The sequence below is a fragment of the Podarcis vaucheri genome, assembly GCF_965113315.1.
Source record: "Podarcis vaucheri genome assembly, chromosome: 10".
Lineage (NCBI taxonomy): Eukaryota > Metazoa > Chordata > Lepidosauria > Squamata > Lacertidae > Podarcis > Podarcis vaucheri.
In genome coordinates, this window is record NC_138748.1 from 17,787,132 (window position 1) to 17,810,352 (window position 23,221).

Consider the following 23,221-nt stretch of genomic DNA (forward strand, 5'->3'; position numbering starts at 1 on the left):
AAAGTGCAAGTAGATAAATAGGTACTGCTCTGGCGGGAAGGTAAACGGCGTTTCCGTGCGTTGCTCTGGTTCGCCAGAAGCGGCTTAGTCATGCTGGCCACATGACCAGCTGTACGCCTGCTCCCTCGGCCAATAAAGCCAATAAAAGTTCCCTTTACCTTTGATACATGTTGGAAGCTTTCTAGAGTGGCTGGGGCAACCCAGTTAGATGGGTGGGGTATAAATATTATTATTATTATTATTATTGAATAGGAAGTCCCTATTTTAATCAGAGAAATGTTAGAGGATGTGCATCTGGACACCCAAATACGGTATGTGATAGCATCCCATCTCTCACAGCAAAGTGGAGGTGGATTGACATATAGAGAACTGAACTTTTTTACTTGCTCATGTTCACATGCTGCAGCTGCTGCATCATGTGAACATTAAGATTCATTGGTCTGGGATGCAGCACAGTCAATGCCTCATGGAAGTCCAGCTGGGACACAATAGCTATAAACATCAGGCAATAAAAAAGCAGTGAATTAGTGTCATAGTTACATAAGTAAGACTTTTAAGAGGGCAACATATGCTTATTCCTTTGGATGATTAGCCCTGTTTCTGACACATAACAACACACTCCGTTCCTCATGCTATCTCCCGAGGCTTTCCCTGAGAGCTGAACAGTTTTCCAGAAAGCCATGTATCTTGAATGAACAGAAAATCAGCTTATTTAGAAATCATATATGCATGATACAGAGTGTAAAATTATAACAAGTCATGCCAAAAACTAATGAAAGCAGAGCATTTCAGGAAGAAGGAAGCTTGCAGAACTTTGAAGAACATTTCAGGTTCTTAGGATTAATCCTAACAGCTGGCTCTCAAATCTAGCTCTATACATAATTCTAGGACTAGATTAAGGTAGGATTTTAAAATAGCTGTTAAACCCCCTTACACCAAGTTGAAGATAGCTTTTATATATTATTTTGCAGGAACAGAAACTTGAATTGACCAAAGTATAAAATCAAGCATGCTTCATTTCCTCAGGGCTTGCATCTGTCATACTGAACAAATATGTACGTGACAGAATTACACATGGAATACACTTGCCCATGTGTGACATAATACCCATAGCTAATGATTTACTGAATCCATCAATGCAGTAGGCAATAAATCACATATATTCCCCAGCCCATGTGCAAAGAATTTGGTACATTGCTTATACTAGCCTAGCCGAATTTGTTTTATGAGCAATTTGAAGAGTGTGTTGAAAACTCATCCTTAAAGAGAATGTCAGTTGAGCTTTATAAGCAATACTTGGCACTTGAAAGTATCTTTCCCCCTTCTTTTCTGTGAGTTCTTCTTCTTCCACTTCAACAAACCTCATTCCAAGCATCTACTTCCAGATCAAACAGAAAGACTGTAAGTACATCAAGGCATTGAAGACCTTGTTCCTTTCCTTTCTCAACACTACAATAAGCATGACCCCCTGCCAATGTCTGTAATAAAAGTACAGGTCAAACGTTAGAAACTCCCAACTGTTTTCCCCCATCCACCTAGATTCTCTGTGCCACATCCTGTCCAGTTCTTAATAGTGCTTCATCACTAGTAAGAGGTAATTTGAATCACAGCAATAAAGGGCTTACTCCTTTTCATTGTTACCATATAATCGCAGGCAGTGGTGCGGTGCCAACTTGAATAAAATATTGGCAGGGGGCAGGTAAGCCCCACCCCACAGAATCTATCACATGATGCAGTGCATGCACACCATTTGAATGACAATGCCCATCAACTTTTGTGGGGCAGCCCCCTCAAATAGTTTGTTGGGGGGCAAAGACTCTAGAGGTTGGCTCCTATGATCACAGGAGATATACTAGGTGGCATTAATTCCCAAAAAGCAAAATAAGGCCCAGATTTTGGTAATCATCAAGTAGGTCACCTCAGCCTAAATTGATAAATAACAGAAGGAACCCAGTTCCACATCTAAGTCATGATTACACAAGAATCTATTTTTTTCATTACTGAATCATGCCAGACAGCCCTACCTTACTAAACCAGTGCTTGAAGGGTGGGTGGGGTGGGTGTGGATGGCTTCATTTCAAATTAGCACAGACTTCATTTGGTCTGTTATCAATTCACCACCTTTATAGCTGTGTAAACTATTTGCGAACAAGCTTGAATTAGTGCATCCACAATGAAAAGAACCATGCTACTATGGGGCTTATTTCTATTCTCTAGCCTTGCCCAAGCCATAGTTGCTTGTAGAGCTGGCAGAGACAGCAGGCTGTGGTTTATAAAGCCATATACAACTTGGGAGCAGGATACTGGGAAGATCACCCACCCCTTACAAACCCAGTCGATGGCTATGCTCTGCAGGTGAGGAAGGCCTCCTACAGATATCATCTTATCAGGACGTCTGTTCCACACAATATAGGAGTCAGGTCTTTAGTGTCATGACATCCACCTTTTGGATTTCCTTCTCCTTAAATATTAAACCCTTCTGAAGGTATTCCTCTTCCAACCAGCCTTTTAAGTTGAGATGCAGTCTGCATCTATATTGGAATTATTAAAAGAAGCTTTTACTGTTTTATTGCTTGTTATTTGCTGCCCTGGGCTCCTTTGGGAGGAATAGCAGGGTGTATATGCAATCAATCAATCCCAAGAGGGTTTTACAATAACTTGGGGGAAAATGAGATAGTTTTAGATCTACCTGAAAAGAAGTGGGATAGTATTCTACACCACACCATCCCACTTTGAGAACTACAACAGGTACAAAATCGACCTACTGCATTTGTATAGCTATTGTAAACATTTGAATATTTGGGGGACATTTAGCACATTTGCACACACATTCACATGGGGACATAGGGATGTATAAATTTATCTTTCCCATCCCCATGTTTCCTCTGAGGCTTGCGCTCTAGGAGATGACACCGTGAGTCAGAAAAACCTCCAGCAGATTGTTCACTGCAGTCACGTTGCCATGAAGGGGAAAGCTGGAGCTCCCTCTGTGCAGATAATAAAGACTACTGGCTCATGGTAGGAACATTTCTCTGCAAGATTCCTACAAAACAAATCCCACAGCAGACAGCATGATTCAGAAAAGGCACAGAAGCACTGAGAATTAAATAGCAGCAGCAGCAGCCCGAATCTTTTTGTATAGACCTACTGGCCGTGAATGAAGAAAGAGAATAATTCCTAAGCTAAACTTATTTGTATGAACACTTGAATCACAACTGTTGAGTCCATTTTGTATTCAGTTGCTGACTACTGAAGTTTGATCTCTTGCCTTAACCAACAGATGCCAAATGCTGAAAACTCTCACAGAAAATGGTGACGCAGTGGTGCAGTAAACAACAATTTCACAGAACAATTGACAACTTAATGTGAAAATTATTGTTTCCCTCATTTGCTGTTGTTGTTGCAGTATCAGTACAATATGACAATATGTGCTTGCAGCTCTTAAAAGTTTCAGGAGCCACATGCTTCTTTGAAACAGGTTACAGATGTTCATGGTTTATGAATTATATATTACATTTTTATTCCAGTTTACTCCAATAGACTTCAGTGAGGCTGCCTGAAGTGCCCAGATTAATCTTTTTCACCTGAAAACGCTTGAAAATATTCCTTCTTGCATAACCCCCACAGTGATAAAACAGACATTTCACAGGGGATGCTAAAGCCCCTACAGAAATAAATGAAGTTGTTCGTGACAAACTGGGAGGGAAATGTCAACAGCCGCTTCAGTCCCAATATGGTGGCATAACAAACTCTAGGAAAGGCTATGGATAGATATTTATATATTTGTTATATTTTATCCCACTCTTTCTCCCGGGAACTCTGGGTGGCCAAATGCCTCTCATTCTTTCGCCCTTTATTCTCACAGCGACCTTGTGAGATGTGGTAGGCTGAGATATAGTGTCTAGCTCAAGGTCAGCCAGTGAACTTAATCTGAACCTAGTCTTCCTGGTCCTTCTGAGAGGAAAAAAGATGGCCTATTTGAGACAGGGCTTTACTATCCTGGAAGGAGCAAGTTTACTGCTTGGAGGCACTCTTGGATCCAAGGAGCTTGAAGCTCAGGTGGCCTCGGTGGCTAATGGGGAGCCTAGTTCCTGCTCAAGAACCTGAAGTATGTGTTTTCAGGACCTACCCTATTAATGTAACTGTTTTTTTCTTTTTTAAATTTACTTTTAGTAAAGATTTTCTTGGTTTACACCAAAGTACATGCCTTGTCTCTCTTTTTCAGGTAGTACAAATCAGTTACATTTGTTGTGAGGCATTAGTGTTTGAGTAAAGGTTTCATAGAGTTTGAAGACACTCGAACTCAGAACGCAAGGGAGAAACATGCTAAGAGGAAGGTACACTTGGCAAATCCACACCATGATCAATTCCTGCCCAGGAACCAATGTCCCCACTGTGGAAGGACGTGTGGGTCCAGAATTGGCCTCCACAGTCACTTACAGACTCATTGTTAAAACCGTGTTTATGGAAGACAATCTTACTCGGCTACGAGTGATCGCCGAAGAAGAAGTGTTGAGTACAGTATAAAGTTGGGGAAGAAGAGGGGGGAGAGGAGGGGTGGGGTGGTGAGGCTTATATTATTTTGTATAGTGTACATGTGGACAGGGTGTGGTTGGTTGTCTGCAGTGGGGTTTGTTTGCATTTGTGATGGGGGGAGGGCTTGTTGGGTCAGGTAAGCCACACTGATTCATATGCTGTCGGTGGATTCTTGTTGTTGTCTTGTTGGGCTGTGTATGTGATAAAGGGGAGCCATACTGGAATGAAGGCGTCTATTTGTCCCCGTCTCAGTTTCAGTTTATTGGTTAGCTTTTCTAGTATGGCTGTTTCCCATACAATTTGATACCATTGGTCCATATTTACTCCTGACAGGTGCCTCCAGTGTCTGGCTATGAGGCTTCTGGCTGCTGAGAGTGGGTGGGTTATAAGCTTTGTATAATGTGAGTGGTCATTATGATCTGGGCAGAAAGAACTCAATCATAATCTTCAGAATTTTTGTTTTAATGCATAGTCTCCCTTGCAGCAACTCACAGAGCAGTACTGCTAGGTACCTTTGGCCACAGTTAAAAGGGAATTAGAGTTAAAGAAGATATGTTATCCTAGCCAATCCTCAGTTTTGGAGGCTTCTCCCTAGGCAGAATGAGAAGTGTGGCAGAATATAACTTATTCCTTCCACCATTTTTAGTAGTCCCTTCAGTTCTATTATGTGTGCAGTATATAATAATGATGGATCTTCCCCTTTCACACCTATGGCTACCTTCACAAAGCCACAAAAAGGCATGTCCTAACTTAGTCATGCTCATTAATTTCAGGGGTCTTCTCTGAGTAAAACTTAGATGGATACCACCCATGGTATGGAAGCTATTATTACTCGCCTTGAGTAAATAGCTACCTATAGGACTGAGTTAAGCCAAAACATGGATCAGACAATAGCCTGTGTTGCACTGTGCTTCCAGGTCTAGTCAATATCCACTGGAAGAGAAGTAGGGAAGAAGAGGCTGAACCTGGCAAAGATGACCAGAGACCTTCCTTGCATTGGTATTTAACATGAGCTTTCAAGATTTTTAATTTTCAGTGTTCCAGAGGTTCAGTGGATAGTCTGTGCTAAACAATGTCCCTCTTAAGACTTAAATTGCTTGAAGGAAGCCATTCCTATTAAATTCAAATTAAAGCTTTTCCACTGACTGCTGGAATACTGAAATTAGCTGATATACAACATTCAAGGCAACAGAAAGCTAGTCACATTAAAGGAAACGCCTAAAGTCTTGCCAAGAAAATTTACATACACTAATGACTGTGTGTGAAATTCTATCACTGTGTGCACAGAAACAGGTCTTTATTCATCAAGATACATCTGGGTGCATTTATTTGTATACAATGTTTAGTACACAAAGCAATTGAAAGAAGAAAACTAGAGCTGCATGTTGATATTTGCGGGACACTATTTTTTTCATTTTCCAAAAACTTTCTAGTGATATTCTCTCTCTCTTCATTCTGCATTACCGGAGATAAAATATTTAAAGTTGTTACTTTTTCTGCAACAACTTTTCAGAGCTATCTAGACATCACTTAATGGAAGTGTTTGGCTCTAAGTCAATTTAGTTCCATTGATATCCTTAGGACAGAGCTGACTTAATTGGGTGGACGATTGAAGTTTTATTAATTCTCCAACCAAGCCAGAATTCTTCACATGCACAAAATATGCGACTTTAATTTTGCTAATAACATCTGAGATCAGTAACCCCTAATTTTCAAAGTGGGTCCCATGAATGGGTGCTGGGATTAAAAACCTGTGAGAACAAAGACCAACAAAATGATCAGTGCAAAACTGCACTGCTCTTGTTGTTCCAGGATATAAAGGAGCTACTGTCACAGCAACACCTGTAGCCATAAATATCTACAGCAGCAGCACTCAACTCTGATTACTCTGCCACCCACTTTTACATTTTTACCAAATAAAAAGAGCTTCACTGCTATATCCACCATGGCAACACATTCTTGTCACTGAGAGCCAGATTCAACTACCCATTTCTGTTAGAAGAAGCCACTGCAAGAACTCCTGCTGGTGCAGTGGGGCTTTCCCCTCCCCCTACATCTTCCCACCCCAAGTAGCAAGCAGGGGGAGGAAAGGGGAGATCATTTCATTGGGCAAGCAATTCCACTCTCAGTGTTTTCTTTGTAGCCTACTCTCCTTTAGCTTCCTTTTAAAACCTGTGCACTATCTCTGTAGTCTCTCTTCTCTCAGTTCATCTGTTTTATTCCCTGTCCCTTATTGTTCTGTCTCTGTATCTCCATCTGTTATCTCCTCCCCTTTGCTTTTCATGCTCTATTTTTGCCCATGCCTTCCTGTCAATGCTCCTCGTTGCTAAACAGCAACAGCACTAAAGGTGTCTACCTCCCAGTAATTCACATACTAATAGCTTCTGTAGTTATTACATACCTAGGTTTGCAACTATGTTGGGAATTGTATCTTCTCTCTACTGTTCTATTTCAGCCTTTTCAAGTACCTCTCCTGTCCCAATTTTTTAGGAAACAAGTACAGTCCACCCTCTGTACCATACATGCTTATGGCATTGCAAAAAACCCGTGTACTGAAGTTGTATACATAAAGCTGGCATTTGGACACCCTTTAGTTATGCTGATGCAAAACCCTATAATTTTTTTATCACAATACACAGTGCTATTTTTCTAGAAAAAGAGATGCTGGAACTCAACACAAAAGCCTCCCTTGTTCTCTTATAATGGCAATGGCACCCACCTGAGAGGTGCCAGAACTGACTTCTGGCTGGAAAAAAGCCCTGACAATAGAGATGCTCATACAGCATCCCTCATAGGAGAGTGGGGTCATCCCTGGTGGCTATGCCCCTCTGCCACCTAGCATTCTGGCAATTCCCCATGCCAGTCATGCATTTAGCCAGTGTGTGAAGCAGTCCTATATGCATAGAATGCCTGCATTGCCATGGGGGAAGACTGGCAATGCCTACCAGGACCTTATCTTACATGGAAACACTCTGCATGAGTAGACCGCATGCACATTGGGGTATTTAACACGTTGGCCAAACACCCAGCTTGAAGTGGGAGGTGTAGCATGGGTGCTTTTAGGGTCCCTGAGAGAAGGAGAAGCCAGGGTTGAAGATACTCTAGGCAAAGCCCAGGTGAGAGATGGGATGCATGGCCACTGTTGATATGTGTGAATTCTTATGCCATGGACTATGTGGGTGGTTGGAGGTACTGAAGATATAAGCGCTTTTTTGTGCTGCTCTTAACTGGATTGAGATTAATACCCACCTGCATTTGCTGTTGCCTTATTGTAGTAAAGGGGAACATATAGCCCTCTTGATGCTATTGGACTACAGCAGGCATAGGCAAACTCAGCCCTCCAGATGTTTTGGGACTACAACTCCCATCATCCCTGACCACTGGTCCTGTTAGCTAGGGATCATGGGTGTTGTAGTCCCAAAACATCTAGAGGGTTGAGTTTGCCTATGCCTGGACTACAGCTTCCATCATTTCTAACCATTTGCCACTGCTCTTGTCATATCCTCCTGATCACTCCCTGACGTTAGAACATGAAAAAGTGCTAGGGGGATCAATTATAATGACTGTGTGAAAATACATTGATGAAAAGAAGGCAGACTCCAGAATAATACACTGTAGACACATGGAATTTCCTGTGAAATTGAACAGCAATTCTTCCTTTGTGAGGAAGCAGGAAAAAACTCAAATGAACTTAGTGAATACTGTTTGGAAATGTCTACTTTATGGGTAATTACTGGGTAATTATACTGGAATAGTCACTTACATGCAGCAGTAAGTGTTGAGCTCTAAAAAAAAAATGTGATGATGTGATAAAGCACAGAGTGGTACATGCCAATATAACATATTTTTCAACTTCCAAAAACGACTCCAGCACAAAACCACCAAATTACAACTAATGAAGTTCAGTTCTATCACCTGTGAACCAAGATGATTTTAAAATTCCTTTACAGATGTTAATTAATATAAAAATCATGTCATTGATAAGTCATTTTCAACACTGGTGTATGAATGTTTACTGCCCTTACTTCAAATGCATTTAAGCTTTAACTTAATGTCAATCTGGTTTGTTTGCATTGTACTGCATTGCATTCCCTGCTCACCTCACCTGTTTATGCATCTGATGGACTCTAGTCTATGAAAACTTGTGCTATAATAGATGAATTAGTCATTAAAGCATCACAATACTTTTGCTAAGATAGTTGTCATTTTGGAAAATATTCCAGACTCTATGATACTCAATCTCTCCCCCCCACCCACTGTATTATTAACATGGTGTGATCTTGCTATGGCTACTTTAACAGTAATACCAGATAATCTTGCTGCACAACCTAATTTATTACATTGGGTTCAACACTGCCACTGTTCCACAGGTTCCAGAAAGCCTAGAAAGAATTCTGAATTTCAGATATACTATGAAAAAAACTGAGCCAGTGGCGACCATTGCCACCAGTTTGTTTGTTTGTTTGTTTTGTGATAAAAGTTTCAAAGCCCTGAAGTCACATTTTATCTATAGTGAGGGTCAAGTAAACTGCTAGAAAGTAAGTAGTGTGGGACTGGGGTTGTTTTATACTACGGTGGTACCTCGGGTTACATACGCTTCAGGTTACAGACTCCACCAACCCAGAAATAGTGCTTCAGGTTAAGAACTTTGCTTCAGGATGAGAACAGAAATTGTGCTCCGGCAGCGCGGCAGCAGCAGGAGGCCCCATTAGCTAAAGTGGTGCTTCAGGTTAAGAACAGTTTCAGGTTAAGTACAGACCTCCGGAACGAATTAAGTACTTAACTCGAGGTACCGCTGTAGTGTGTTCCTTAAAAAGCACATATGGGTTAAGAGAAACTGCCATGGAAATGAGAATTACATCTCTGTTAGGCTGTATATATTATTGGCCTGAACACAGAAGCATTAGGAATAGCCTCCAGGGCAGCTCCACAAGGAGGTTATTACATCTGCAGTGGTTTATCTGATGGATCACTGATGTTATGTGGATTGTTTTCATGATCTTGAAGTGGAACTTCCATCAACCAGCCAAGGGAAAGGTATCTCAGACATCAGGTCAGTTTTTTCAAAAACTATAAAAGTATAGTGATTAAGAGAACGAGGTAAGAACTATAGGTGACTGTAGGTAAGCTGCAATATCTCAACCTAACAGCCTTCATTTGTAATATGGGAATAACAATACCAGAAAAGGCCAATTCATTTCAATGGACTTGTTCTAAGCATGACAAAGTCTGGATCAGGCATAATATACACAAAGTGCTTTGAGCACTTAGAAAAATGCTGCATAAATAATTGTATTAACATTATTACCACTGCCAGAAGACCATGAATAATGCTCCCCATGCTGCAGAGACCCTCCACACGATAAGCTTAAAGTGCTGATTACAGCCGCCACATTAAGTAGATGCACTTGGGAAGACAACTGTTCCTAATCAGGGTGAGGACTGGATGTGAATCAGTCTAAAACCCAACTATGGCATCCTACTTTATTCCCCCAGATTTAGTCTGATTGCTTCATTATTTAAGGATGTGTTGATGTGATGGGCAGAACAACTTGGATGTGCATAAATGTTACTTCCATACACTTCCTTGTGCATAGATGTTGCTCTATATAGATTTCACCATGGGATATGTTTTTTTAAAAAAAAACTTATTTAAGTTGCCTTTAGGATTATTAGTTTTTTTAAAAAAAATATGTGGGTGAAGGTATTCTGACTCCCATATGACATCAGAAACAAAGAGGTGCAATATCAGAAACTAAACAAGAGATTAGGGTGCAATATTCCAATGTCTGGAGTAACCTCATTAGCCTCACTGAATTATTTTCTGAAGGTGACTTGTAAACTCACCCTTTCATACTCCTTGCCCACATTTTCTGCAGAGCAAGTTCATTTCTATCTGAAATCTTTGTTAAAACAGGGGCAGTGTGCCTTCGCAAAAATACTTCAGAAGTTTTGGGGGCTAAAAATACCTGCATATATTAGTAGTTAAGTTTCTTTGAAAGAGCTGCCTGTACAGTGATGAGTACATTATTATTTTTTACTTTGCTTACTTGTAGCTTATAGCTTTAAAGACTTTTCGCTTTAAGGATTTTCTTCCTCTTGATTTATGTTTTCTTATGCAGAACCCTCTGGTGTGTTCAAACAGAACTTGTCTTAATGAGATGAGTTTATAAGCACAGTGACAAGAGAGGTGCAATACTGGGAAGGCTCACAAATGGTGCGTGAAGTTTTAAGAATAAGGCTTTCAGCTGTGATACTCGATTTCTGGAACCGACTCAGTCATCCAACCCTCGAAGGAAAACTTAAAGAACACTGTTTCAAGATAAATTGAAATTGTCAGCAAAAGAGCTGAACCTTCTCGCCCTTAAATTCCTAATTAGAGCAGCCACAGTGGGAACTGACCATTTAAATGACAAGTGCAAGAAAGAAGGAAAACAAGACTTGCTAAGATGACAGTTCTCAAACTAATTACTTCGCAGTAATCCCACAGTATTCAGTGGAAACTACGTCAGATGCAAAGACAATGAAGGGAACCAAAGTAAGATTTAAGCCCTTTTCAGGCCTTTTTTTTTTGGGGGGGGGGAGAACCAGTTCTTAAATAGGCTGAAATTCAATACTGTACTTTAGTACAACTAGGTTGCCAATTGGGCTGTAAGTGACTCAAGCACTTTGAAGAATGCTGTGAGGGGAAACAGGGGGCATTGTATCAGTTCATGATTGCAACTTTGTCCCTTCCAGATGTTGCTGGACTCCCATCAGCTCCAGCTAGCATGGCCAGGGTGATGGGGATTGTAGTACAGCAATATAAGGATAGCTCAGCTGGTTAGAGCGTGGTACTACTAACACCAAGGTTACAGGTTCAATCCCCGTATGGGACAGCTGCATATTTAGGTTGAACTAGTAGATGATCCTCAGAGTCCACCTCTGATTCTATGATTTCGCAACATTTGGAGGAGAGCTCAAGGTTGGGAGAGGCTGCATTGTAGTACAGTGGTACCTCGGGTTAAGTACTTAATTCGTTCCGAAGGTCCGTTCTTAACCTGAAGCACCACTTTAGCTAATGGGGCCCCCTGTTGCTGCCGCGCTGCTGGAGCCCAATTTCTGTTCTCATCCTGAAGCAAAGTTCTTAACCCGAGGTACTATTTCTGGGTTAGCGGAGTCTGTAACCTGAAGCATATATAACCTGAAGCGTATGTAACCCGAGGTACCACTGTATCCACTCACCACTGCTTCTAAAATGAACTATTTATATGACGTGGCAAATGTATCCAAATACTGTAAGAGTAAATAACATTGCTCTATGGAAATTATTGCAACATACTAACAATTGCAAACTTTATGCTGTCTCATTTCTTATACATAGTGTCCACACACTGTTTTCATTTGTTCAGCTTTTCAAATGTCTTGCAACAATCTAATGTAAAATTGTTAGTAATTTTCTTTGTACTCCAGCAAACAGTGTGGATTTGGAGAGACTTGTCATTTGGGGTGGGGTGGGGTGGGGTAGATATAAACCCTCTGAATCTGATCTCAGCAGTATTTGCGGGTGAAACTTAACATATCATTTGTATCATTCTTGCCCTTTTGCTCACCCTCTGGTTTAATCTGTGCACTGCCATTTATTTTCATATGGTCAAGATTCACTAAATAGGCCCCAACCAGTCTCAATGGAGAGAAATAAACAAAGACAGTACAAAAGATCATTCAGTTGAGGAGTTACCACTGGCCATTAATGTGCAACCGGGCAATACTTTCCAGAGATTTAAGACTGGGGAGAGGCAAAAGACTAGTAAGGATGCCAAACACCCACACATTCATTTACACAGCACAGCTGAAGATATGAATAATGGTGTTCCCAAGAGGAGGATATTTCATACAAGTATATTATAAGCAACACAACACAAAACGAAGAAAAAAAGTTGCACTGAAACGAAGCAAATGAAATTGCAACAATGCACCATGAACTAAGTCTACATATCATGATCAATCAAATCACCACAGTCTTCAGCATCGTCATGGCAAACACTTTTCATGCTAGTATTACCGAATAGTTAAAGGTAAAGGGACCCCTGACCATTAAGTCCAGTTGCAGACAACTCTGGGGTTGCGGCGCTCATCTCCCTTTATTGGCCAAGGAAGCCGGCGAACGGCTTCCGGGTCATGTGGCCAGCCTTGACTAAGCCGCTTCTGGCGAACCAGAGCAGCGCACAGAAATGCTGTTTACCTTCCCGCCAGAGCGGTACCTATTTATCTACTTGCACTTTGACATGCTTTCGAACTGCTAGGTGGGCAGGAGCAGGGACCGAGCAACGGTAGCTCACCCCGTCGCAGGAATTCGAACCGCTGACCTTCTGATCGGCAAGTCCTAAGCTCAGTAGTTTAGACCACAGCGCCACCCACGTCCCCACCGAGTAGTTACTATATATTTATTTATATCACACCTTTTCCCCAGATGGGACTCAAGGAGGTTATATGTATGCCCCATGTGCACAAACACAAAGATTTCCTCAATAATATTGGAACTAGACTTTTTTTAAAAAAATGATTTTAAAAAATACAAAACCAAATGTTAGGCAAAGTGGAAATATTGCATAGATTAGAAAACAGTAACAGGTAATGAGCATCCGAATTTACTATGATACTGCAGTACTTGGTACAGTATATTCATTCATGGGAACAATCCCATAGTTCAGTATAGAAGTCATTCTCACTCAAGAGGATCAACAACAGACTAACACTGAGATAAAACAACCTGCTATAGTCCCTTGAGTCATATTTGAAAAATAATCAGGGGCCTTCAGATGTATATAGCTAATGTTACACCTGATGTATGAATAAAACTCTTGATTTTATTGGTGCTGTACATTTTAGTATGTCCAAGTTTCATATTCACATATCACAAATTAGCATTCTATTTTTCAATGTAAGCTTTGAGGATCTTCAGTAAGGAAATGTTTCATCAAGCCTGCAAAACTCAAGGTTCTGTTTTATGCCTTTTAACTAAGATGATTTATAATATAATAAAAAGAGCCAGTTTGGTGTAGTGGTTAAGAGCAGTAGTCTTGTAATCTGGGAAACCGGGTTCGAGTCTCCGCTCCTCCACATGCAGCTGCTGGGTGACCTTGGGCCAGTCACACTTCTTTGAAGTCTCTCAGCCCCACTCACCTCACAGAGTGTTTGTTGTGGGGGAGGAAGGGAAAGGAGAATGTTAGCCGCTTTTGAGACTCCTTAAAGGGTGTAAAAGGCGGGATATCAAATCCAATCCAAATCCAAAAATAAGGCTCAATAAATATTCCTGTAATATTAAGGTTGCAAGCAACAGATGCAGACAAAAAACTATCATTTCCTCATTATGAGGAAATAAATAAAGTTCAAATACTGTTGAGTTTGCCACTGACTTCAGTTGGTGGATTTCTGCTACTATTTTGATCTACAATTATGGACATACTAATTTCATTAAAATGACCTCTTTGTAAAAATCAACCCCAAGCACTTAATAGTGACAATAAGAATGGCATTAAATTACTCAAGTCATTTTAATGTAACCTCTGTTGAACCAGTCACAGTTAGCCAGCAGTCTTCAAAATGGGAACTCAGATTACTTTTATATGTGCAATAAATCATACATTTAATATAATGGCATCTCTTGCATAGCTGGTATATGACACTGATCCCTTACAGTTTACAAAGGTTTAATGAACCAAAAGCCGCAGCACCTATTGGACAAAAATGTAGGTTAATATCTACTTTATCTGTTGTAAAACTGGACATGGGTATAAATGACTGCAGGAAATATTTACTTTCACTCACAGCACAGGAAGCAATATGCTCCAGTCCTCTGTTTGGTAAACGCTAATAATGTAACCACAGACATCATTATATGTTCCATGCAAATAACAACCCGACCGCGTATTTCATTTCATTTTACATTTATTGGACAAAATAAAAAAAATTCCTTCCATTAGCACCTTAGAGACCAACTAAGTTTGTTATTGGTATGAGCTTTCGTGTGCATGCACACTTCTTCAGATACATGATAGGACAGTTAGTTGTTTTGCTCGCACGCCTAGCTCATCTATTTGACACGATTCCTTCGAGAAATTCCCACCCTCGCCCGCTCTCACTGCATCCCACTTATGACACCCCCACCCCCAACCTCATTGGACACAAGTGTCATTCATGTCAATGGCAACAGCTCTCACATTCGTGGCTTGCGGTTGCTACTCAATGACAACTGCCCGAACACGCAGTGCAATCCAACACAGAGCACATTGCACAGGCAGGTCGATGCCTGTTTCCAACGCGTTGTTTGGACTGTAGGCAATTTCTCATTCAGTGACTCTCTTCCTTCCTTCTCTCTCTCTCTCTCTTCCTTATGTCATGTGCAGATGCCAACAGGAGCGCTTCCTCCTGCCTGGCTAGGCAGAGAACAAATGGCTGAAGCAGCAGCATCTCCCCGCCCCCCCGCCCCCCATGTCCCTGCTTCCTTGTGCACAGCTTATGCCTTGGGGGCATCCTTCCTTCCTGCTCTGCAATGCAACCAAGCGAGGCTTTCCCTTGTGGTTTCACAGTTAAGGCAAAAGGAAGGGTGAAGGAGCCCCCCCCCTCCCAGCTTCCTCCCAGTCGATGTGTCTGCTGGCAATTCTGGAGAGAAACAGGGGCACCCCGCCTGGAGCAGGAGGTCAGGAGGGTGCACAGGTGCCAACTTGAATAAAATATTTGGGGAGCACAAGTACACCCCGCCCCTCATAGTTGATCACATTACGTGGTGCATGCACACCATTTGAATGGCAATGCCCATCAATTTTGGGAGCCCCAGTCTCCTCAAATATTTTATTGGGGGGGGGGTGAAGACCCCTCAGCCCCTAGACATTGGCTCTTATGGGAGGGTGCCAACTTGAATGAAACAATGGCGGTAAGCCCATGGACATAGCCAGGATTTTTGTTAGGAGGGGCAGGCCTTTTGTTGGGGGGGGGCAGAACCTCAGTTTGCTAATGCATTTTTATTGATTTTTATTTATTATTGGTGGGGGCCAGCTGCCCCTCCCTGCCCCCATTGGTTATGCCCATGGGCAAGCCCTGCCCCACATAATCAAATCGGCATTTGAATTGGCCCCCTCAAATATTTATTGGGGGGGGCAAAGATCCCTTAGCCCATAGAATTTGGCTTCCATGGGAGGGTGCCAACTTGAATAAAATATTGGGGAGCAAGCCCATGGACATAGCCAGGATTTTTGTTATGGGGGGCAGAACCTCAGTTTGCTATGCATTTTTATTATCGGGGGCAGCTGCCCCTCTCTGCCCCCCCCTTGGCTATGCCCATGGGTAAACCCCGTCCCACACAATCGACCCGGTGCACGCACACCATTCAATAGCAATGCCCATCAACTGGGGGGGGAGCGGCCCCCTCAAATATTTTATTGGAAGGGGGGGAGATCCAACAGCCCCTAGAACTTGGCATCTAGGGGAGGGTGCCAACCTGAATAAAATAAGAGGGGTGAAGCCCCGCCCCACATAATCGATCGCAAGAATCGGAGCATGCAACCCATTCGAATGGCGATGCCCATCCATTTGGGGGAGCTCAAATATTTTATGGGGGGGGGGTTTGAAGGGACCTCAGCCCCTCGGAGTTGGTTCAGGCTGGCCCGAGCTTCCCTCATCAGAGACCCTGGGGAAACAGCAGGTGCTTCTTATTCTTCCTCCCTCTTCTTGTTCCCTCAGGGGCTCTCCCTCCCTTCCACACACACGCGACGGAATGGCTGCCCTGCACCTCAGGCTCCGCGCACATCCCGAGAAGTCTTCCTCAAGTTTGGGAGCGAGGGGAATGGCAGACCCCCCGTTTGGAGAGAGGGGACCTCCCGCCCCCGGGCCCGTGAGGCTGGAGGCGAGGCGACGCCGGGCGAAGTTGCCTCCCTCACGCGCCACAAACACTCACCGCGTCGGCAGAGGCAGAAGAAGAAGAGCGGCAGGGACGCGAGCAGCCAGCGCCGGAGGATTCGCATTTCCACACCGTCTCGGCTGCTGCTTTCCTCCCCTCGAAATGGAAAAGAAAAACACCGCCCTCTACTCGCTCGGTTCTCTCCGGGCTAAGGAGGGAGTTACGCCCGGTGAGGAAGGAAGCGAGCGAGAGAGAGAACGAAATAATCCCCGCCAAAGACTCTCGCTCGCTCTCTCTCCGCGAGGGACTTCGCAGCCTCCTCGGACCGAATGCGCTCCGAGAGAGCGCTGTTGCGGCTCGCGCGGCCGGTGTCTGCGCGTGCGCGTCTGCGCGTAGCTGCGAGGAAGGAGGAGGCGGACGCATCTAGCTCGCGCGCGCGCTACGCTGGAAGAAAAGAGCTGCGCGCGAGACGCAGGCGGAGTTGGCGCGCGAGCGCGACTTAGAAGGAGCAGAGCGCGGGGAGGGGGAAGGTTTGGCGGGAAGGCGCGAGGCGGGGGGCGAGACGAGAAGCGCCCCGCGTGAGGGGAAAGAGAGCGCCTGAAAACCAGGCGGGCAGCTTGCCCACCGAGCATCCTTCCTTGGAGCTCTTGCTCCCCCCCCGCCGCCGCCGCCGCCGCCGCCGCCGCCGCTGCTTCAAGTCTGTTACGCTCGTCTCCCCTAAGAAAGCAGGAGACGAAGAGAAGTGCTACCTCAGAGCTTGCGGAAAAGATGAGGTGGAGATTTTTCTCCCTGCCACATGTCCGGAATTTCCCGGACACAGGAGAGTACCGCGCTCCTCTGCCTCTCATGCTCCATTCAAAACCATAGTTTGTGCCCCCACCCAAGCTCGGCGCCCAGTGTGACCTAACTGGTCCTGCTCCCCTAAATCCGCCTCTAGGAACGGCTCCCCGGGATCAGCTGCCTAAAGTCTTCCTCACTCTTTCTAATGGTAGAGCCAGCCCCACATTCTGTCCATAGCTGTCAACTTTTCCCTTTTCTTGCGATGAATCCTATCCGGAATAATAATAATAAGAGTTTGGATTTGATATCCCGCTTTATCACTACCCAAAGGAGTCTCAAAGCGGCTAACATTCTCCTTTCCCTTCCTCCCCCACAACAAACACTCTGCGAGGTGAGTGGGGCTGAGAGACTTCAGAGAAGTGTGAATGGTCCAAGGTCACCAGCAGCTGCATGTGGAGGAGCAGAGACGCGAACCCAGTTCCCCAGATTACGAGTCTACCGCTCTTAACCACTACTACACCACACTGGCTCTCAGTTTTAAGGGAATTTCCCTTAAAAAAGAGAAAAGTTGACAGCTATGATTCTGTCCCATGGGGTCATTTCCCCACAGACCTATGAGAGGTACTTCAGTAGGGTTGCCATATTTCATAAACCAGTACGCCCCAAAAGTTTTTGATAATGTTTTAGGAAGACCCCAAAATTGATGAGATTTTTAAAGGAAAACCCCAAAGTTCTTGAAGGTTTTTTTAAGACCCAAAGTTTTTTAATCCCAAAGTTGTTGAGCTTTTTCTTTCTTTTCAAAACACACACACACACACACACACACACAAATTTCCAATTGACTTGCCTAAGATCCAAGACAAAGCACCACCTTTGAAATCCTTGTAATGTCGGGACGTATAGCAGCCTTATATTTCAGCCTCTATTAGTGATGAGCAAAGGCTATGGTAGCCCATAGAGCTGGCTTCACTCTGTGAGTGTGGATCTTCTTACTATCTTTTTTACAGCAATTGGACACATGGGATTCTGCCCTTAGGGTGCTTCCTGAATTATCGCAACTGTTAGCAGCCCTCGGACATCAAGATAAGGAGGAGTTTGACATAAACTCTGGCACCACTCATTTTAAAAATGAAGCTGCCAAATTAAGTTTGCACCATTCTCTTGAATCCCAACAAGTGTGAGAAAGCTTCACATTCTGGTTTAGCCATTCTCCATTCAAGAAACATCTGCCCTTCCCCTGTCCCCCAGAAACAATACTTCTGTCTTGTCCAGATTCAACCTCAATCCGTTAGCCGTCATCCATCCTCCAGATGCCTCCAGACACTCACACAGGACATTCACCACCTTCACTGGTTCTGATTTAAATGAGAGGGAGAGCTGGGTATCATCTTCTAATCAAGAGCGTAAAAGAGGCAATGAGAGGGGCTGTGGTCAACTCTCAGCTGCCAACTCAAAGGCGATTCCATGTGGGGTTCTCCAGCCCCTGCTTGGGCTGCCTTGTCTACATTAATCATAGCCAAGACAAAATGGAGCACCAGTACTTTACTGGAGCAGTAACGTTATCAAGGCAGCAAAGCTTTATTGAAAGTGCACATATTTATTTGGCTGCTCAGAGACCGGGGGTGGGGGACAATTATTCCAACACCTTACAGACCAGCTGATTTATTTTGGCTTCATGACTTGGATGCTCATCCCTCAGTAACTTAGTTCTTATCATGACTTTCTTACTTATTTCTTCTAGAAGTGCCATATTTCAAAAAGCAAAAATCCAGTGGCCAGAAGGGGGAGCAATGCAAGATGTCGCCATGATGGCAGTAGCCCAAGATCTCTGATCAGCGTGCGCTCCCTTTGTCATAAGACAGCAAAGTGGGTTTTCATACCCTGAAACATCTTAAAGGCTCTCCTATTTGATGAGAAGGGCTGAGTGTCCAGAGAGACAGAACAAGCTCATCGGGAAAACTCCGCTTCAGATGACAAGCTGTTCTTATCTATGACTTAATTTTCTATGCAAGTCCATACAAGAGATAAAAGATTGCTTGGTTCACCTAATGGAACTGTAGGGGAAGCAGTTTAATTCAGCTTTGCTATGATTCCCTTGACTATGTCTGTCTTACGGTATCTGCAAATGGTCTAACCACTGAATCTCTCCATGGCAAGCATTCAGTAACCATCTGAATCCCCACTCTTGGTAAGTAAAAATCATCATCGATCCTACCACATCCTGCATTATACCTTATTTAACTGTACATGGAAAATCCACTTTATAGTCTCTTTTACCTCCATCACACAGATTAACTTCCCCAGCTGTCCAGTATGGGCCCTGGACAGAAACCTCTGTTCAGTTCCCCCTAAACAGCGACACTGACTTGGGTCCCACACTGTGGGTACCCAGCATATGCCCGCCGCAATGTCATGACATCACGTTGCTGCAACATCATGACATCGCAGCATGGTGTGTGCACATGTGCTCCGGTGCCACTGCGGCGCCTAGACCAGGGCCAGCACCTCTGCTGCAGGTTCTCTGTCTGCTGCGTGGCCTCCATCCACTGCCACAGTGGCCCCCAACAGAGGCCCTGGAGGCACAGGTCCTAGCTCAGTCGCTACGGCAGCATCTGAGTGCCAAAGGTAAGGTGGCAGGGTGTCGGTGGCAGCTCACAGTGATGGGAGGGTGGCGGTGGAGACTGGGCACCCCCAACAAAATTGTTGGTGCCAGTGCCCCTATGGCTGACTCTGTCCATAAGAAATGATGCTCCTATGACTTCCCTGGTCTAATGAGGCCCAACAGCAAGGACTTTCTGCTGCAGCCACATTCTCCAACTACCTGGTAAGCCTAGAAGGGAATGACTGTTTCGGAGAGGGCTGGCAGTTGCCTGAGCCTGTTCAAGCCAGTCCCAATCTTTGGAAAGCTGTTTGGCTTGCCTTGCAGTGGGCTCAGAGTTTCTGAACCTCACCTATTCTGATTCTCATTAACGATGCCCAAACAAAAAGGATGATAAAGCTTTGGTATTTCAAATGTCAGCGGTGCCCTGTGCAAGGCCAAAATTCGACACCCCCTGCCTCTCACCTTCTGTTCAGTACATCATAGTTGTGATGCCCTGCAGCAACCCCTAGGCTTGGTACCGAGTGTGGTGGAACCCATCACACTGTCCTAAATCCACCTCTGGCCAGTCCTGCAGTTATATAAAAATACGTCATCTGCTGTGCAAAATTTCACTGTTCAGAATTCGTGCAACACATAAATTCTTCTCCGTAGCAAATTTGTGCGTGCTTCCAGAGTCTACAAATGCAGAGACCTCCCCACCCCCTCAACTCTTCATTTCTCATCCACCATGGAGCTGAGGAGGAGAGGAAGATTGCATGAGCACTGACAGAACGTGTGTTGACAGGGCGAGTACAATTTGTGCAGGCTCCTGCTGTTACCCATCTCCCCCCAAGGCTGGCTACAGAACTAAGCGCTGGGAGTGAAAAGGAGAAGACATTGCATTTGCTGTGTGGCCGATATTCCACATTTTGTCCACACATGCCAAATTATCAGCCAGCTCAGATTGCTTTTGGAATTGCCATTATTACCTCCAAATGGCCCCCACCAAAATAGTGATAGGGCGTGCAGATTTGTGTGTGTATGTGTATTCCAGTGCTTAATGTCAGTAGAAAAAAAGAAATAATCCAATATTCATTTTGACTCCATAGATAAGATAAAATGTACAAAATAATGGTGGGGATATAAATTTATTGTCTGAGATTACTTATCTCATTTTGGGAACAATCCCGTTATCTATTTACACTAAATAACCTCACTTTCCAGCTGAGAAGGATTTTTTATTTCATCAATGGTTTGCAAAACATTTCATGTTTTAATTCTTATTTAGCTACACATGGGGACATCCTTCCTAAAAACATAACTATTATTGTCCATGGAATGGATTTTAATAAACACTGAGTAACACAACAGCTTCATTGCTTGCCTCCAAAGCTCAGAAGCTCCAGCCATGGTTTTGGGTCAATCCCTAGTCTGAGTCAACTTCAACACACACACGATGAATGCATGAACACATCTGGGAGGGGGTGTATTTGTGTGCATGCACATACCTGTCTAAGCCTTGTATGTAGTGGATACATACAAGGTGACTGAAAACTGTGGCGCTCATTCTCTTATTCTCAGGTGGCTGTTCTTGAGAAACTTTAAATACAATATTCCTGTCCATCTCTAGACACAGAAGGAAAAATTGCTCAGATTTTCATTTTTCATTTCGGAGAACTCCAAAACTGTCCCCTTTCAGTTTTGTGAGTCTGTTCAGGAAATCTGTTCCAGTCTATGGAAAACCTTTATTCCCTTGCTGTCTGAGATATGGCAAGCAGACATAAGAAAGAAAGGACTGTAGTGCTAAGATTCTGAAACAGCTTGCATGAGAAGATGCTCTTGACCTTCTTTCTTACTGCTCGCTTTTCAGGAGAGAGCAAAGAGGATTTCATTCCAATGAGAGTTCCCCTAATCTGGTCTCCTTACCATTGGTTTTTAACTATTTTATTGTTGGTTTATTTTAAAACCTTGAGCAGCTCAACTAACCTTCCCTTTTTAAAGAGCAGCTGTTTCTCATGGTTTGTTTGTTTGTTTTATTAATGAATCTCCTACATTTGTGTCAAGGTGATTTACAAATATATGGAAACAGGTTAAAATAGTTTTAAAAACAGTACAGTACAGAAGATAACTGAATATAGGTTTTAAAAACAATACAAAATGAACATCTAAAGAAGAGGTCTTTTATCCAGCTATAAAACAAAAATAAAATGATGATGATGATGATGATAAAATAATAAAATTATGACGACGACAATGATGATACTAATAATACCCCACTCATCTGGCTGGATTGACAGGCCTAAAAAGCCTGTCAAAACAAAAATATCTTCAATTGTTTCTGGAAAGTACTGTTTCACGTCACCCCAATCGCTCACTCGGGGTTTGTGTTTTCTCTAGAATGAGGTTCAGCAAAGACTGTGGTGTCTCTATGATATATGGTTTAGTCCAGGGGTCAGCAACCTTTTTCAGCTGTGGGCCAGTCCACTGTCCCTCAGACCATGTGGTGGGCTGGAGTATATTTTGAGGGGAAAATGAACAAATTCCTATGCCCCACAAATAACCCAGAGATGCATTTTAAATAAAAGGACACATTCTACGCATGTAAAAACACGCTGATTCCTGGACCGTCCGTGGGCCGGATTGAGAAGGCGATTGGGCCGCATTCAGCCCATGGGTCTTAGGTTGCCTACCCCTGGTCTAGTCTTTCTAACTACCAACAAGTAGAGGGACGGGGGCCACCCATTTGCTGTCTGGCACAGAGCCACTTTCTTTCTTACCTTAATGGCCCATACTTAGAGGGTCATTACCTCACCAGGAAGCTAGCATGGCTATTCCAGGAATTGAATCCATGCTGGATTTAGGAAGGGGGCCCTGGCAAACAGCCTACCCCACCAAACTCATAACAGTACAGAGAGTGAGTACCTATCTTATCTCAACAGCAGCCGCACTGAAACACCCGCTCCAAGTTACTGAGCAGTGGACTTTTGATATTTTGGAGAATTGAAGGAGAAACACTCTTGCAGAACACAGTGACCTAGGTGTATAAGGAGTAAGGTGGTCTCTCAAATAACCTGGTCCGGTGTTCTAGAGGGTCTTATATGTTAGTACCAAAAACCTTGAACTTGGCCTCATAGCAGAATGGAAGCCAGTACAAATTCCATAGACAGGATGTTATATGCTTGTGGTAATTTGTCCCCACAAAGAAGCAATCCAGCTGCCATGTTTTAAAGTAACTGCAGCCACTGGGCCAACCTCATAGAGCACACCGCATTATTATTATTATTATTATTATTATTATTATTATTATTATTATTATTACTACTACTACCCTGCCCCACCCATCTGACTGGGTTGCCCTAGTCACTCTAGGCAGCTTCCAACATATATAAAAACACAATAAAACATGACACATTAAAAAGATTCCCTATGCAGGGCTGACTTCAGAT

The 23,221-nt window shown here is 43.5% G+C and overlaps 1 protein-coding gene across 6 annotated transcripts in view; it reads right to left on the reverse strand.

The window, feature by feature from the left end:
* The window catches only part of PTPRZ1 (protein tyrosine phosphatase receptor type Z1), a 114,332-nt gene extending 97,526 nt beyond the window's left edge, over positions 1-16,806 (reverse strand). For 2 of the 6 annotated variants that reach the window (XM_082239392.1, XM_082239390.1), the window contains exon 1: positions 16,472-16,806. In XM_082239392.1, the coding sequence (XP_082095518.1) occupies positions 16,472-16,538 (67 nt within the window). In that variant the 5' untranslated portion in view covers positions 16,539-16,806. The remainder of the gene's footprint in view (positions 1-16,471) is intronic. The other 4 variants (XM_082239391.1, XM_082239389.1, XM_082239394.1 and 1 more) reach the window with 2 other exon arrangements.
* Positions 16,807-23,221: the final 6,415 nt, after the last annotated feature.